Genomic DNA, 17,370 nt, shown 5'->3' on the forward strand with positions numbered 1-17,370 from the left:
TGTATGTATGTATGTATGTATGTATGTATGTATGTATGTATGTATGTATGTGTGAGGGTGTTGGATCCTGGAGTTACAGACAGTTGTGAGCTGCTATGTGGGTGCTGGGAATTGAACTTGGTTTCCCTGGAAGAACAGTCAGTGCTCTTAACTGCTGAACCATCTCTCCAGCCCCCCAAGTTAACAGTGTTTTTATTGCAATAAAATGCTGTATCTCATGTTTCTTAATGAGTTGGAAGATACTCCCTCAGGATCAGCTGACCCTTCCCAGCCAGATGTGCAGCCCCCAGATCCTTGGTCAAGGCCCACATTCTGTGCTGACCAAGCCTAGCACTTCATCCTGCCAAGTGCAGGATGCTGAATCCATGCAGCCCTCTAGGCCAGAGACCTCCCGCAACCACACGCTGCTCATAACAGCCTGTGTCTTCTCTCCACAGCCAAGGCCCAGAAGATTGAAATGGACAAATTGGAAAAGGCCAAGAAGGAGCGAACCAAAGTAAGTTCTGACCTGCTGGGGTGGAGGCGGGTGTGCGGAGCATGCAGGTCCTGCTGGCTGAGTCTGGGTCAGGAGCCCTAGGCTCCCTTCCACCGTCCTCTTCATTGCCTGTGAGGCTTTGAGCGGCATCGGCCATGCCCTTTCCGCCAGCAGACTGGGGTCCCCTGTCACCTGACTTGGCCTACACAAGCCTCCACTGCTTTGTTCCCCACATCCTGCTCCTTTTTGTCCCCATTGCAGAGCCCTGGTGGCTTTGTCTCTTCTGGGTCATTGATGCCCCCTGACCTGGTTAGAAGTTGGTACTCCTTCTCAGAGAGCGGGGCCAAGACTTGCTCCAGCTGCTGCGTTTCTTGGCCTGCAGAGCTGGTCTCAGCAGCCAGCTTGTTGCCTCCCTGTGGATCTCATGTCTGATAGCCACATAGCCGTCATTTTGAACACCAGGCACCACCTCTGTGGCAGTGTGATCTGGGTTCTTCAGAAGTATCAGACTAACTCCAAGATCAAAATAGAGTCCTCTATGCTGTACCGTATGACAGGGTCCACGGCGGATAACTTCGTCAGGACACCAGCTCCTGCTGCCATGTCACAACCATGCAACCATGGCCACAGGATGCTCCCTTTCCCTCCAGACTGAGGGGACTGCAAGGCCTTGTGCACTGCTGCCCGCCTCTGAGGTCGTTGTTGGCAGACCAGGAATGTGGGCGCTGGTGTGAGGGGATAAACTACATTCTCATTCTTAACCCTTGAGTGAATCTCCCTTCTTTCTCTTTCCCTCTCCTCTCCAAACCCCAGGCGTACTGCAGGGACATGTCTGCAGCGCCTGGGGACCACAGCTGTCCTTCCCCTGTGCGGAAGGTACCACTTCCGCTGTGGTGTGAGGAGGAGGGGCCAGGGGGAGTAGTGAACTGGGGTGCAGGCATGTGCAATGACCTGTGATGCTGGCGGGACCCAGGTCTGTCAGGGAAGGTCTTGGAAGAGTGATGAAAGCCCCTTCAGGCTCTCGGGCACCTTTCCCTCCCCCAGGTGCTCCCAGCCAAGGTGGTTTTCAGGGCCTCTTTTGTGTAAGTGCCAAACTCCTGTCCGCTGGGAGCAGGCGGACGGCACAGGGAATGGACACACCGCTCTGCGCTGGTCTCACTGTCCTCTCTCTCTCCAGATTGAGTTTGTCACGGGCACCAAGAAAGGCACCACAACCAATGCCACGGCCACCACCACCACCACGGCCAGCACAGCTGTTGCAGGTAGAGGCCGCTCATCCAGTCCCAGCACTGCCTCAGGGACACCAGATAGAGCAGGGGCTTCCTGGGTTTGCCTGAAAAGGTCTGTGCCCAGGCTCGGCCTTGCTATGTTCCCCTGGATGAGAGCATAGCAAGTCCTGGATCCTGGGGTAGGTTCCAGATTCCTGGCTCCTCTCTGGGTTTCTGCACCATGGACTCCTGTTTCTGTCCTAAGCCTCTGAGCTGGTAGTAAAGCGGTCCTGCCTTTGGGGTCCTGTTCTGATTGGTTTTAAGCTCCATTTCTCTCTTGTTGCGTCTAGATGCCCAGAAGAGAAAGAGCAAGTGGGATTCTGCCATTCCAGTGACAGCCATAGCACAGCCCACCATCCTCACCACCACAGCCACGCTGCCAGCAGTGGTCACTGTCACCACCAGTGCCAGTGGCTCCAAGACCACCGTCATTTCTGCTGTGGGCACCATTGTGAAGAAGGCCAAGCAGTGACCAGAGGGCACCCCCAGGATTTGGCAGGACTGTGCTGCCCAGTGACTGCTGCCCACTGGGAGGTGCCACTCTGTTTCAGGACTAAGATGTGCTCCCCACGTGCCTTCCAAAAGGAGCCTTTATGTGACATTCCAGCCGGAAGGACATTGCAGCAGAGGCAGTGGGGTGCATCGGACAGTCTGTCCATAGACCTCTTGGGGTCTCACCCTATTGAAAGTACTGCATTCTTAGGTCCCTGCACGCCAGGTGCACTGGCCTCTCCCATGCTGTGTTCAGGCAAACGAGTGCCCCTCCGTCTCAGTCAGGATTATTGCTCAGGGTGAACCACGGCATGACAGAAACTGAGAGTCTCAGAGGGGTGGCCCAGGGAGTTACTGTGGTCATTCCCAGCGTGTGCCCAGGGGCGTGAGCAGGTGGGGGCAGACACAGGCTCCTTCCTGATTTCTGCTTTCCTGACCCGGAAACCAGATCTCAACAATTCTCAGGCAATAGCAGAGGCCTCTGCTCCCATGGGTGCAGTTAAGCGCTCCCCACATTGCTTCTAATACACACCCAGGCTTTTGAAATCAGGCCAGTTAACAGAGGCCTGGGATGTGACTCCCAACCTGCCCAGGGTAGGAGCAAGGTGTGGGCACCTGGCCAAGGCCACTCCAGTCCCTCAGTGCCAGTGAGTGTGGCCAGCAGGATCCACGCAGTGGTGGTGATGAATCACCTCCTGCTCTGGCTCTGGCGGCAGCTCATTGTTTATGTGAAAGCCTGCTCTTGGGAAGGTTTCTGCCACCCCACCCTTCCTCTGTCGTTATCTCTGCCCAGCAGCAGCCCCTGGGTAGCACCAGTCGCCACTCTTAGGACCCAAACAGGTTCATCAGCCCAAGATGCCAGAGGAGAATGCTTGCCTCTCATGCCCCCTGGCAGCTCTACTTCCCACACAGAGGAAAGGCTGAGTGTCGGGGGAGGAAACCAGGCTGTGAAGGGACCAACAGACCGAGGAAGGTGCTGCTGAGTGTGTGGCTGGTGTTTGTTTTGTGATCCAAGGACTGACAAACTGCCTGTGCGATCCCTAAAATAAAAACGGAGTCACACTCATCCCTTTCTCTCCTTGAAGGCACTCTGCAACATTGGGGGGAGGAGGGGTGCCTGCTGCCGGCCCTCCCAAGAGCACCTGGAAAGGCCTGCCCTGCAGCCTCTAGCATATGGTGCCCCCATTGGCACAGGACACCCAGGTCTGAGGTGGGCAGCTCAGAAAGATGCAGTGAACCCTTTCAAGTGATAGAGTTTGGGACTGTAGCTCCCTTGGTATTTGGGGGAAGCCTGGGTCCAATCCCCTCTGTCACATATATAAGCTAGGGTGGTGGCACGTGCCTGTAATCCCAGCACTGGGAAGCAGAGGCGGGAGTGGAAGGCTAGCCTCGGCTACATGAGACCCTGTCTAAAAGTAGCCCTTGATGGGGATGTGGCCAACTCCCCGGCCTAGCTGACACCATTGCAACTTTGCTTTTTTGCCTCTTGTTTAAGGCATTTTGCAAAGCGCATGCTCTGCCAGCTCAGACTCCACAAGCCCCTTTGGAAGGAAGTACTGCCGCAGTGGGTTGTAGAAGTCTGTGTGTAGTCATTTGTTTTATTGTCTGCTCCACGAGGGTCCCTTTTCCCATGAAGGCCAGAAGAGGCATTGGGTCTTGTGGAGCTGGACTTAAAGGTGATTGTGAGCGGCCATGTAGATGCTGAGACGTGAACCCCAGTCCTCTGTGAGAGCAACCAGAGTGCTCTGAACTAATGAGTCATCTCTCCTGGCCCCTGTAATGATATTTTTTAAAGAAGTTTGAGCCGGGTGGTGATGGCACATGCCTTTAATCCAGCACTTAGGAACTTGGGAAGTAGAGGCAGGCGGATCTCTGAGTTCAAGGCCAGCCTGGTCTACAGAGCGAGTCAGGCTCCAAAGCTACAGACAAACCCTGTCTTGAAAAACCAAAAATAAAAATAAAAAAAAAAGAGTAAAGTGTGGCCAGGTAATGTTGGCACATGCCTTTAATCTGAGCACTGGGAGGCAGTGGCAGGAGAATCTGAGTTCAAGGCCAGCCTGGTCTATGTAGAGAAACCTTGTCTCAAAAGACCAAATAAATAAATATAAATAAAGGTTATACTTCAGCTGGTAAGGGTGCTTGCCAGAAAGCTTGGTGACCGAAGTTCAATCTCCAGGACCCGTGTGGTGGACAGAGAGAGCCACCTCCCTCAAAGTCCTAAAGCACTAATCCCTACACATGAAGAAAAAACAATCAGATCAATCCAGAAAGCTGGGCTTCCCCAGACAACAGACGCCTCCTTAAAGGTCAGTGTGGAGGAAGCAGGTCTGGCTGCTTCGTCATTTTGAAGTAGAGAACCAGAGGGGAAGCTGGGGTGCGTCTGAGACAAGGGTTGGAGTTGGTCCCCATGGGGATTATCTTTAATAACATTTCCTCTGGGGAAGATCAGAATATGTGGTTTTGCTTTTTGAAACTTGACATACGTTTTTCCAAGAGACGAAGAAAAGAAGAGGTAAATAGCTCACCCAATTCCAGATTCATTGATGGAGGGGGCTGCCAGGAAACCCAAAGAATCAGTCAGTCATCTTTGTGGTGGTCGAGGAAGGGGCTCTCTGCTCCAGGAGTCGGACGCTAGATGTGTTCATTCATAGCAGGAAATGACCAGGGAGAGAAGGATAAAGGCGTCTGAGCAGGGATTGCCTGGGTGCTCACACACAAGCGTAGTCATGCTGGGAATTCCCTCTGCAGTGATCTGACCACGTTGACATGTAGTTCTGTAAATGTGTGTTTTCCTCTTACCCTGTGTGTGCGCGCACGCACGTTTGCAGGGTTGGCACATACTTGTACCTGTGTGAAGACCAAAGCTTGGCATCAAATCATCAGATGCCTTTTTATAAACTTTTATTTTCTGTGTGTGAGTGTTTTACCTGCATGTGTGCGTGCCGCATGCGTGCCTGGTGGCTGAGGCCAGAAGAGGACATCTGGTCCCCTGGAACTGGAGTTAGGGATGATGGACCAAACCAGGGTCCTCTGCAAGAGCAACACGTGCTCTTAACTACTGATCACACTTTTATTTTCTTTTTTTGTTTTGTTTGTTGTTTTGTTTTGAGACAAGGCTGTACAGCCCCAACTGGCCTGGAACTCACTATGTAGACAAGGGGGCCTTGACCTCACAGAGATCTACATGCCTCTGCCTCCTAAGGGCTGGGATCAAAGGTGTGTGCCACCACTATGGCCCACCTTACTATTTATTATCTGTGTGCATACACACACATACCATGGCACACGTGGAGACCAAAGGTGACTTATGGAGTGGGTCTCCTTCCACCCACCTTTATGTGAGTTCCGGGATTGAACTCAGGTCAGTGGGCACCTTTGTCCACAGAGCCGTCTAGCGGCTCTTCACTTTGTATTTATCTTTACTGAGCCTAGAGCTCTCCCTCCCAGCGACACTGGCTAGTCACCTGCCTGCCCCCTCCCCTTCCCCCCCAGGTTACGGGACTCTGCCACCACCCCCAGCTTTTATATGAGTGACGTTTCTCATGTTTGAACAGCAAGCATGTTACCCACTGGGCAAAGAAGACTCATCCTGAAGAAAAATCGCTGTGGAGAACGAAAAACTGCTAGATTAGGGAGGAGACCTAGTCCGATGGTGCGGGTGACTGGAATTGGACTTGGATTCGAAAGGAAGCCATGGTGATAGACATGTCTGGGCAGTTAAGAAATGTAAACATGAACTGAGTCACGGTTTACTTAATAGAGTCTTTGAGACGTGGTACTGGGGTGTTCTCAGACCACGCTGGAGTCTAGAGGAATAAAATATTAAGATAGGTACAATTGTAAATACAAATGAAAAACAAACAAACACAGAGCCCGGGGCGGGGGAGGGGGAATGCTCCCTATGCCGGAAAGGTGCCTGCCACATGAGGACCTGAGTTCAAATCCCCTGAACGACAAACTTATTGGTCCCTGTAATCCCAGCACTCCCAGATTGAGATAAGAGGCAGAGACATGAGAAATCTCAGAAGCTCCCAGGCCAGCTAGCCTGGCGTACACAGTGGCAAACAAGAAGAAACTGTCCCAAGGCAGAAGGCAAAGCCAAGACCTGAGGCTGACCTCTGACCTCCACATATGAGAGCACACATACAAACACAGAGATTTTAAAACACACATAAACATATAGAATAAAAAAAACACATGAACATATAGCAATGTAGCAAAACCATACTTTTGAAGACAAATGGTAAAAATAAAATATTTTTCATCCTTCAACATTTTTTTTTCCGAGACAGTGTTTTCCTGTGTAACAGTCCTAGCTGTGCTGGAACTAGCTCTCACAGAACAGAGCCTTGAACTCACAGAGATCCACCTGCCTCTGCCTCGCGAGTGCTGGGATTAAAGGCGTGCACCACCACCACCACCACCTGGCAAAAGACATTTTACTTATTATGTAAATACAGTGTTCTCCACCTGCAGGTATGCCCGCAGGGCAGAAGAAGGTGCTGGGAATTGAACTCAGGATCTCTGGAAGAGCAGCTAATGCTCTTAACCACTGAGCCATCTCTCCAGCCCCTCCTTCAGCATGTTGTTACACGCGTGTGTGTGTGTGTGTGTGTGTGTGTGTCCACACGCGCGTGGGTTGACGTGCATGTGGGTGCACAGGCACGCAGAAGCTGATGTCAGGAATCATCCTCCACGGCTCGTCCACCTTACTCATCAAGGCAGGGTCTCTCAGTCAAACCCAGGGCTCCTTGGTGGCTAAACTTGCTAGACAGCTGGTTCTGGCGATTCACCCCCCTCCACCTTCGGAGGCCTGAATTAGAGGAGGGCCGCCCTCACCCTGCATTTCATGGAGTCTGGGGATCGGTGTCATAATACAGTCCAGCGTACCCCTGGAGAATTGTCAGCACAGCCCGTGGTGCTCACTCAGGCTGGAGCCCGTTAAACACGTGTAAACTAAACAAGCAAGTGAACTAGTGACTGAAGTTTTACTTCACAGGGTGGGGGCGATTGCTAGGGACTGAGCCTAGGACTTTATGCAGTCTAGGTAAGTGCAACACCCTCACCCATTCATTTATTCGTTTATGTGAGCCAGGCTCTGCAGAGTGACCCAGAGTAGTCTCGAACTTGCCGTGTAGTCTCTGCTTCCGACAGCTGTAATGCTCTTACGTTCCCCTCCCAAGTTACTGGTTGCCGGCCACCAAACCCAACAGTTATTTTATTTTATTTTTTGTTTTGTTTTGCTTTGCTTTTTTGTTGTTGTTGTTGTTGTTGTTGTTGTTTTGTTGTTTTTTTTCCCAAGACAGGGTTTCTCTGTCGCTTTGGAGCCTGTCCTGGAGCTAGTAGACCAGGCTGGCCTCGAACTCACAGAGATCCGCCTGCCTCTGCCTCCCAAGTGCTGGGATTAAAGGTGTACGCCATTACTGCCAGACAGTTATTTTATTTTTATAAAATTAACATGTAGAACCTTCTGAGCCAGGTAAAGGTACTTGCCAGTCAAGCCCAGTGACCTGAGTTTGATCCCAGGAACCCACAGAAAGACAGAGGAGAGAACTCACTCCACAAAGTTGTCCTCAGACCTCCACATGTTCGTCGTGGCCTCACATGCATCACATGTGCACATGCAAGCCGGGCGATGGTGGCGCACGCCTTTAATCCCAGCACTCGGGAGGCAGAGCCACCTGCCTCTGCTTCCTGAGGGCTGGAATCAAAGGCCTGCGCCACCATATTTTACATTTGTTTATTTGGGAGGGTGACGTGGACATATACACCATAGAGGATTTGCGAGAGTGAGCTCTACCAGGGATTAAACTTGGGTCGTTAGGGTTGGCAGCAAGCCCCTTGGCCAATTAAGCCATCTTGACCACCTACACTGTTTATTGTGTTCTTGGTATGAGCCAGGCATCAGGGCTGAGGCTGTGGGAAAAGCACCCTGGGCATTGTCCTCCCCATGTCTCCTGACTTGGGTCACCCCAGGGGACAGAACACATCTGCCCTTAGGGTTCACAGTTCACCAGTATAGCAAACACCATGAAGAAGCCACAACCTACCTACGCTAGAGGGTACATGTTTGACAGGTATGAAGACCTAGGTTCTACCCCAAACACCATAACAAAGGAAAACAATAGACTAGCAGGTATGGTGAATGCCTGTAATCCCAGCACTTGCAGCGTAGAGGCAGGTGAATTGCCACAAGTTCAAGACTAACCTGGACTACAGAGTGAGACAAGGCCATATTCTTGGACCTATAAACCAGGTGTAGGGGTGTGGGGGAGTCAAGGAAATATTAAGATCTCATGACACTAGCCCAGGGTTTCCAAGAGTAAGGCCAAATCAGGCTGAGTTTAAAGACGGCATGCTCCGGTTCATACACTTGGGGAGCTAGAAGCCGCCACCGTTTGGAGACTGGACTGATTGGTGTGCCAGGCCCTGCCGAGCATGGCTAGCAGGTAGGACGAGACGGAGAAAAGAGAGCTGGGATCTGCAGCACCTCAACAGGTTCACTAAACAGAAGCGGCCCGCGGGGGATTGAGAGTCTGCAACAAGAGTAAGACTTGTCAATCAGCTTGTCACCAACATTGTGAGTGCTACTACATGCTAGGTCACGTGGCCTTTAGATAGAAATGTTATACTATTACATTTTAGGGAGATTTGAGTATCTGAAGAAACCCAGAGGACCCCACCCTTGCCTGTCGGTTCCTCTAGCCACATTGTAGCGGCTGAGAGGACCCGCAGGCCAGTCGTCCAGGTGCTAAATCTCCCTACCAGTTTGGGGCTCGACCCATCCTCGGCTGACACAGAGAGGGAGGTGCAGGACCCGATGGCCGTCGAGGCAGCGGGATCGGCCCAGCTGGGCTCACTGCCCAGAAGCTGGGTATTAAGAAGCCGCCCAGGGACCCGGAGCGGCCGGGGCACCCAATCCGGGAGCATGGACGGGTAGGGAAGACGGGAGCCCGAGTCCGAACTGCAGAGAGGGGCGGCTCCTCCTCCAGCCTCCTCGCGGCAGCTCGGGGCTCGGGGCTGGCGCCGCGGGAGCCGCAGCCCTTTCCGGGGGGCGGGCCTGGCTGCTGCGGCGACACCCCAGCTCCTGCCCCGACAGGTGCGCGCAGAGCGCAGGAATGCAGCCCGCCTGACTCACCAGCGCCTCCTTCTTACCTGCGCCGCCCGTCCATAAAGCACTGCTGGCTCCCGCCCGCCGCCGCCCGTCCTGCTGCCCCTCCGGGCTCGCCCGCGCGCTCATCTCAACCCAGCGCAGCCCAGGCACCCACCAAGGTAGGTGCAGCTCTCGCCCGAAGCAGGCGTCCAAGGGGCACACCGCCCGCCGCCGTGCCCCGGGTGGCCAGGGCTGGCGAGGAAAGGGAGTACCACTCCCGCCCGGGGCCGCGCAGAGAAACTAGTTGGCTTTTGTTTCGTCTTTCCTTCCCTGAAGATTGGCAGGCCCTGGCTGCCTCTGCCCATGCTGCCAGGACAGGTGCCAGGCTTGCCACGGTGTGAGCAGGGGGCAACTGGGAGCGGGGTGGCTGGGATCTGGGGTAGGATGGTGGCCATCAGATGCCCCTGCTAGAGGTGCAACAGGAGTGGGTAGAGGCTGGGGGTTCACCGGCCCCCTGGGTGTCTGCCTCCCCTCGGTGTGTGGTGACTCAGAGCATACAGGGAAGCGTGGGGAGTCCCTGATTTTCCTCATGGCAGGCCACCAGCCTGCTCCCTTCCCAAAGCCCACTCCAGGTGCCCCTTCTCAAGGAACTTTCAGAATCTTACCCAGTAGCGGTGCAAGCTCTTCTCCCGCCCCTGTGCTGCACTCTTCCCGACAGTCTCTAGTGGCAGCCTTCTGGCTGTCACTGTGGCCTGGGATTCCGGGTGGTTGTCCGGGCCAGGACAGACCTCTTCCTTCTCCCCAACAGACTGGCCACACCCTGAGCACAGGCTTGCACCCAGGTAGACCATCCCATTTGTTCCTGTCCTTCTAGGGAGTGTGTGTGTGTGTGTGTGTGTGTGTGTGTGTGTGTGTGTGCGCAGAGAGAGAGAGAGAGAGAGAGAGAGAGAGAGAGAGAGAGAGAAAGTGTTAACCCTGATTTCCAATGAGTGACAGGGCAGCTTCAAGAACTGTTGTCCTGTCTGCACACCCAGCCTGCTAAGGCCACATACTCTGATGACATCCACAATCCTAACCTTTGTGTGTAGTGGTGTCGTTTCTATAATAGGTCACTACTTTTAGAACTTCTTAAATACAAGCTGAGTCGAAGAAAGCAGAGTGTCTGCCTAGGCCCTTAATTGCCATTTTAGTGTGTGTGTGTGTGTGTGTGTGTGTGTGTGTGTGTGTGTGTGATTGTGTGTGTGTAGGTTTAATATGAAATCTGTGCTGTTCCCAAATCCCACCAGACCCTCCCAGTACTGATTGCTGGATGCAGAAGGCCCACAGCCTCCTGTCCTAAAGCCTCTCCTTCTGGGATCCTGTGCAGATGCTTTGGTATCTGCGCTGAAATGTTGCTGTCTTGGTTGCTGGTGACAGCTCTATGTGCTCTCCTCTTGGGCCTGTGAAAAGAGCTGGGATTGTCCCTCCAATGCCCATACCTGCCTAGGTAATGGTGCCCGCAGGGAGGCCAAATCTGCAGCCTGCATTGTGTAGCATGTGGGTGTGGTGCCTATGCCTAAGGCTGCAAGAAACTCATTCTTCCCAGGAGCCGCCCCTCTGCTGATTCAGGGCTCCCTTCCAGCCACTGCCCTGTCGGGGTGGCTTCTCTATGCTGGCTCTGCCTGTGGATATGCTGGGGCTGCTGTCTGCCTCCCCGGAGACCACACACTGGGTGCACGGGACAGGGCATCCTGCTTTCTTTTCTAAATGGAAGGCCTCAGCCCTCCCAGACCCTGGGGCTCACCCTGCTCTAGCAAACTGAGGTTGCTAAGAAAGGTTCCAAGGAGGAGGGTCAGTGGATGTGGCCTTGTCTGGGCCCCTAGGAGTTTTGGCCCCAGAAAAAGAGGTGTGACCCTGGCCTTTGCCCTCCTCTATGCAGGCCCTGGTGGCTCTGGGGCCGGCCTCTTTCCTTATACTCTTTGGGCAGCCCAATGGCCTGACACTGAACACTGCTGATGTACCAAGGTGGTTTAATGGTGAGCCAAAGGCTACTGTGTATGAGAGAGTGGGCAGCAGGGGCTTCTAAACTTTCCCTGGGCCCTGAAAACTCAACTCTGAGATAGGCAGGAGTTGGGGGAAACGCAGGGCATTTAGAGGCCACGCTGATGAACTGGCAGGCAGTGTAGAACCAGGCGGCACCACTGCCACGCCAGGACCTCTCCTCTTGGTCCTACCACCCTCACAAAGAGCAAGACAGCTGGTGCAGAGTTGGGCGGCTGGTACATCCAGTGCCCCTGCGAAGGAAGCCTACTTACTGAGAGACTGTATCTTTGCCCACTGGGAAGTGACAGGCAAGGACAGAATAAAAGCCCACACTACCATCCTGAGAGCAGCTCCAAGATACCTGGTACTGGCTGGGTCTTAGAGCCCACAGAGTCCACAAAGGCCAGAGAGGTCTTCTTCGGGCAGGGCAGCGGGATCAGGGCATGTGGTCACTGCAGGGATGGCAAGAAAGGGGTCGTGGGTGCTGGAGAGATGGCTCAGTGGTTAAGAGCACCAGCTGCTCTTCCAGAGGTCCTGAGTTCAATTCCCAGCAACCACATGGTGGCTCACAACCATCTATATGGGATTTGATGCCCTCTTTTGTCATTAAGGTGTATATTCAGACAGAGCACTCATACATAAAATAAATAAATAAATAATAAATCTTTAAAAAAGGGATAGTGGAGAAGACAGGTATAAAAAAACTACTTGTCTCTGTCATTTACAAGCAGAGCGCCCCCTGTGGCCTCTTAACCCATGACAGCCTCCATCTATCTCTTTTATCTCCCATGTGCTGAGATTCTAGACATGATCCCCAACGCCTGGGGTTGAGCCTCCATTTCCACACTTACACAACAAGATTGACCTGTGGAGCTCTGGTGGGGATCCAGGGAGCCGATGCTGTGGGCCACGGCTCTAGAGGCATCGTGTGTCCATTGTTGTGGTTTTGCAGGAAGAGGAGGATGGCAGGGCCATGTTCCAGCCCATGGGTGAAGCTGCTGCTGGCAGCCGTGTTGAGTGTCAGTCTTCCTGGAAACATGGGTGAGTCTAAACATCCCCGCAGACACCCTTCTAGGCAGCTCTTGAGACATAACCCTGCAGAAGTCAGCTACTCAGCTCTGACATCTGTGCCTCACTCAGGCAGGAGAACCTAAGGGTCCACACCCTTCCCCTCTGATAGCTGTAGGCCCTGCATAGTGTCCGGGCTAGAAAGGGAGGTAAGCTGCCCACCGAGAGTCAGAGCTGAGGCCTCAGTAGCAGAGCTATGAGTTTTAGGGGATCCTAGAAGGAGACTCTTAATATACCAACTACTCTTGAGTGTCCCCAGTTGAAAAATGACTCCCACCAAGTTTTCCCTGCTGATTGAGGTCATGTTTGTATGGTGGGAATATTTTTTTTTTTTTTTTTTTTTGTTTTTTCGAGACAGGGTTTCTCTGTGGCTTTGAAGCCTGTCCTGGAACTAGCTCTGTAGACCAGGCTGGTCTCGAACTCACAGAGATTCACCTGGCTCTGCCTCCCGAGTGCTGGAATTAAAGGCGTGTGCCACCATCACCCGGCTTAGGAATATTTACACCATATAAATTGACAACCACAGAGAGTTGGAGCTTCCCTTCCCTCATCAGAACCATTGCTAAACACTGACCAGGGTGCCGTGGCCTAGAGCCCAAGGGAACCCTTACTGTGTGCCCTGGTGCAGCTAGTTGAACCTTATTGTGATTCTAACTAAGAAGAACCAAGGAGAAACCTAATAACATTTGTGTAGACTGAGGACTTCCATCCACTTACTGAGAACCTGCTGTGTGCCCAGCCTTGTGCTAGGCACAAGGGTCCTGTGATGACCAAGGCAGATAGTCTCTTCCCTAGAGGAGGTTCAGGGGACAGAACAGTCCCCTGGCAACAATCTAGGAAAAACAAGCCATAATGAAGAGGGACTGACAAAGGGCAGGGAATGGTGGATGTGGCTTGTCACAGGGCAGATTGGGAGCTTTCGTAGGGCCTAACAATTACAGCCAACCTTTTGATGTTGAGACATGATATCATTTACAAAGTTTGTGCTTGAGAACTATGCAATCAAGCTACCAAAAAAGAAAAAAAATCTCAAGTCTACTATTGTATATTGATCTGCATTGATAGTTAGCTCCAGCCGTGCAAGCCCAAGGGCTGCAGGCTAGCCATACCTAGGAAAGATTAAATGGCATGGTGGTCCACACAGCAAAGCCTGCGCTTCCATTTTGTCTCTCCATCCTCCCAACTCGAGAAGAAAGTTCCAGGTTCCAGGCCCTGCTCTGGTTATTCCTAACTGTGCTATGTGGAATAGACCATTTTGTCCTCTCTAAGTTTAGGAGAGAGAATCCACACTTCTCTCGGGTGAAGGCGCAGTTGGGGAAGGATGGTCGTTAGTGAGACCCTCCTTCATGTGCCCTCCTCTCCCCAGCCAACCGCTGCAAGAAGGCGCAGGTGAAGAGCTGCACCGAGTGCATCCGTGTGGACAAGAGCTGTGCCTACTGCACAGACGAGGTGAGCCACTACGGCTAGGCTTGCCCGGCCAGCCTGAGCTACCCCACACCCCAGCACCAGCTCTGACCAGCTTCATTCTTTCCACCCGCTCGGCCAAGCCCCAGACCAGATGGGTGTGGGAAAGAGGTCAGGGTCAGAAGTGTCAGCAGGAAATCACCCGGGATTGGGCTGGCCAGGGGTTGGCCATCACCTGCCCTGAGTCCATCTGCTTCTGGCCAGCTGTTCAAGGAGCGGCGTTGCAACACCCAGGCGGAGCTTCTGGCCGCAGGCTGCCGGGGAGAGAGCATACTGGTCATGGAGAGCAGCCTTGACATCACCGAGGTGCCTGGAGCGGGGTGGCAGGCTGGGCTCTCCATGCCTAAGACTGGCTGGTTCTGAGGACCATGGTGCCCCGTGGCAGGCCTGAGATGCCCCTCTCAGGTCTCCAGAGGGACCTTCTAATAAACTGCTCCACTCCCTTGGACACAGAACACCCAGATTGACACCACCCTGCACCGCAGCCAGGTGTCTCCCCAAGGCCTGCAGGTCCGGCTGCGTCCAGGTGAGGAGCGCAGCTTTTTGTTCAAGGTGTTTGAGCCCTTGGAGAGCCCCATGGATCTGTATATCCTCATGGACTTCTCCAACTCCATGTCTGATGATCTGGACAACCTCAAGCAGATGGGGCAGAACCTGGGTAAGGGCTATAGTGTGGAGTGGAGAGGGTGGGGATGGGGCTCCCCCAGCTGGCTCAGGAGGCCAAGACAAGGACAGCTGCCTATACCCCTGGGGAAAGACAACCAACCCACTCACCCACATGCACCTCAAAGAGTCCCCATTTGCAGAGGGACATTCTAGCCAGACTCTGCCTACTATTTGAGGTTTCACAGGAGCCCCAAGAATGGCAAGGAGCCGAGCTATCTGGCCCTGACAAAGAGGGAACCCCATGCCACAAGGCCATGGGTATGTCAGTTCTGCAGAATTAACTGAGCCCAGTGCCCAGCTGCCCCACTGTTTGCTTGTTTGTTTGTTTTTCCAGACAGTGTCTCTCTGTGCAGCCCTGGCTTTCCTGGAACTCACTCTATAGACCAGGCTGACCTCAAGCTCAGAGATCTTCCTGCCTCTGCCTCATGAGTGCTGGGATTAAAGGCAGTGCCACTACCACCCGGCTGTCCCACTATTTCTAAATACACAATTCTAGATCCCCTCCAGTCTCATTTCCCCCAACTGTAAATCCGAACAAAAGGGGCTGTAGAGATGGTTCTCCAGTTAAGAGCACTGGCTGTTCTTCCAGAAGACTTCAATTCCCAGCACCCACATGGTAGCTTACAACTGTTTGTAGCTCCAGCTCCAGGGGACCTGGTCCCTCATCAGGCCCTCATGGGTACCAGGCACCCTCATGGTGCACAGACATATAGGCAAGCAAAACACCTTGCCTATAAAATAATGTTCTTATTCTTTTTGTTTGTTTGTTTTTCGAGACAGGGTTTCTCTGTGGTTTTGGAGCCTGTCCTGAACTAGTTCTTGTAGACCAGGCTGGTCTCGAACTCACAGAGATCCACCTGGCTCTGCCTCCCAAGTGCTGGGATTAAAGGCGTGTACCGCCACCGCCCGGCCTAAAATAATTTTTTTAAAAAATGGAACAAAAGCTATGAGCCTGTGAACTGATGCTCAACACACAGCGTTTACAAGAGGTCTGGTTTTGTGAGCTGACTTCCTGTCTCCTGAGCCGGCCCAGGGTCCCCTGTGGGGCTGCTGGACTCAACTGTCTTCCTTTTTTTCCTGACGCCCAGCAAAGATCTTGCGCCAGCTCACCAGTGACTACACTATTGGATTTGGAAAGTTTGTGGACAAAGTCAGTGTCCCTCAGACAGACATGCGGCCTGAGAAGTGAGTGGGCAGGTCTGGGTGGGCTGGGGTCCCGGCCATGGGCACTGGAGCATGAGGGACCTCACCCTTCCCTGACGCTGGCTCTGTCTGCACCTCTGTCTAGGCTGAAGGAGCCCTGGCCCAACAGCGACCCTCCATTCTCCTTCAAGAATGTCATCAGCTTGACAGAGAGTGTGGACGAATTTTTGGACAAACTGCAAGGAGAACGGATCTCAGGCAACCTGGACGCTCCTGAAGGGGGCTTCGATGCCATCCTGCAGACAGCTGTGTGCACAGTGAGTGTCCGGAGGGACCCTGCCTGCTTAGGCCAGGGTCGTACCTTTCTGGGAAGGTTATAAACTGCCGCTGGTCTGTTCCGCCACCATTAGACTTGGAAATCCCTAAGAGGGTCCTCAGAGGCCTGGACCCCATTCCTTCAGATCACCAGACATTCCAGAGGCCCTTAATTCTAATCCTTGTTTTGACATGCTGGGATTCAGGCTCTGTACCCACGTGAGTAGTCCCAACTCGCTTTTGTATTGGTCAGTGAGGCCGTCATGGGTCTGGTAGTTCTGGAATATCCAGGGCCCTGACACTACCAGCCCATCTCCCATAGCTACAAGCTGCCCAGTCTCTAGCTGTGCGGGCAATTAACTATTTACTTGTGTGCATGCACGCCACAGTGTAGAGGTGTGCTTGTGGAGGTTGGAGTACAGCTTCCGGGAGTCAGTTCTCTACCTTCCCCTGCCTGAGGGACAGAACTCAGGTTATCAAGCTTGAAGAAGGCACCATCACCTGAGGAGCCATTTCTCCGGCCCAGAGCTAGCAGAATAAAATGGTCATTCTTTTCCTTTTTTTTTTTTTTAAGATTTATTTATTTATTTACTATGTATACAACATTCTGTCTCCATGTATGCCCGCACGCCAGAGGAGGGCGCCAGATCTCAGTACAGATGATTGTGAGTCACCATGTGGTTGCTGGGAATTGAACTCAGGACCTCTGGAAGAGCAGCCAGTGCTCTTAACCACTGAGCCATCTCTCCAGCCCCCTGGTCATTCTTTTTCATTTTGAAAACAACCCATTCATATGACAGATAAATCAGAAAACAAAACTTGCCTGTAATTCCACAACCAACAAATAGCCACCCCCTATAGCCTGTCGTCCACATACAGTGGGATTGTTTTACCTATAATTCTGAAACTTGGCCTTTTTTTCTTCACGTAATAGTATCGTAAGTACTTGCTCTTGTAACGTGGGTTTTGAAACCACGCTATATAAGCCCAGCAGGGTGATACACATCTGCAACCCCAGAATTGAGGAAGTGGATGGAGGCAGGACCATCAGGGATCCAAAATCACCCTTAGCTGCCTCTGAGTTCCAAACCAGCAACTTTGGAGGCAGAGGCAGGCAGATCTCTAAGTTCAAGGCCAGCCTGGTCTACAGAGTGAGTTCAGGACAGCCATGGCTACACAGAGAAACCCTCTATTGAAAAACCATATATAGACAGACAGACAGACAGACAGACAGACAGACAGATCACCCCAAGCCAGACATGGGAGTTCAAGGCCAGCCTGATCTACATGTTGACTTCCAGGACATCAGGACAGCTGAGGCCATACAGAGACATCACCCTATGTTTTTTTCCTTTTTTTTTTTT

At 52.8% G+C, this 17,370-nt stretch overlaps 2 protein-coding genes across 5 annotated transcripts in view; both read left to right on the plus strand.

Annotated features, from left to right (window-relative positions):
* The window catches only part of Sap30bp (SAP30 binding protein), a 31,829-nt gene extending 28,530 nt beyond the window's left edge, over window positions 1-3,299 (plus strand). For both annotated transcript variants that reach the window (XM_005350746.3, XM_013347645.1), the window contains 3 exons: window positions 438-496; window positions 1,653-1,737; window positions 2,034-3,299. In XM_005350746.3, the coding sequence (XP_005350803.1) occupies window positions 438-496; window positions 1,653-1,737; window positions 2,034-2,215 (326 nt within the window). In that variant the 3' untranslated portion in view covers window positions 2,216-3,299. The remainder of the gene's footprint in view (window positions 1-437; window positions 497-1,652; window positions 1,738-2,033) is intronic.
* A 5,838-nt stretch (window positions 3,300-9,137) lies between these two features.
* Itgb4 (integrin subunit beta 4) overlaps window positions 9,138-17,370 on the plus strand; it is a 33,989-nt gene continuing 25,756 nt past the window's right edge. The window contains exons 1-7 of one of the 3 annotated variants that reach the window (XM_026780803.1): window positions 9,138-9,507; window positions 12,303-12,391; window positions 13,785-13,867; window positions 14,087-14,188; window positions 14,336-14,540; window positions 15,637-15,733; window positions 15,837-16,008. In XM_026780803.1, coding sequence (XP_026636604.1) covers window positions 12,313-12,391; window positions 13,785-13,867; window positions 14,087-14,188; window positions 14,336-14,540; window positions 15,637-15,733; window positions 15,837-16,008 — 738 coding nt within the window. In that variant the 5' untranslated portion in view covers window positions 9,138-9,507; window positions 12,303-12,312. The remainder of the gene's footprint in view (window positions 9,508-12,302; window positions 12,392-13,784; window positions 13,868-14,086; window positions 14,189-14,335; window positions 14,541-15,636; window positions 15,734-15,836; window positions 16,009-17,370) is intronic. The other 2 variants (XM_026780802.1, XM_013347634.2) reach the window with 2 other exon arrangements.

The sequence above is a fragment of the Microtus ochrogaster genome, chromosome 7, assembly GCF_000317375.1.
Source record: "Microtus ochrogaster isolate Prairie Vole_2 chromosome 7, MicOch1.0, whole genome shotgun sequence".
NCBI lineage: Eukaryota > Metazoa > Chordata > Mammalia > Rodentia > Cricetidae > Microtus > Microtus ochrogaster.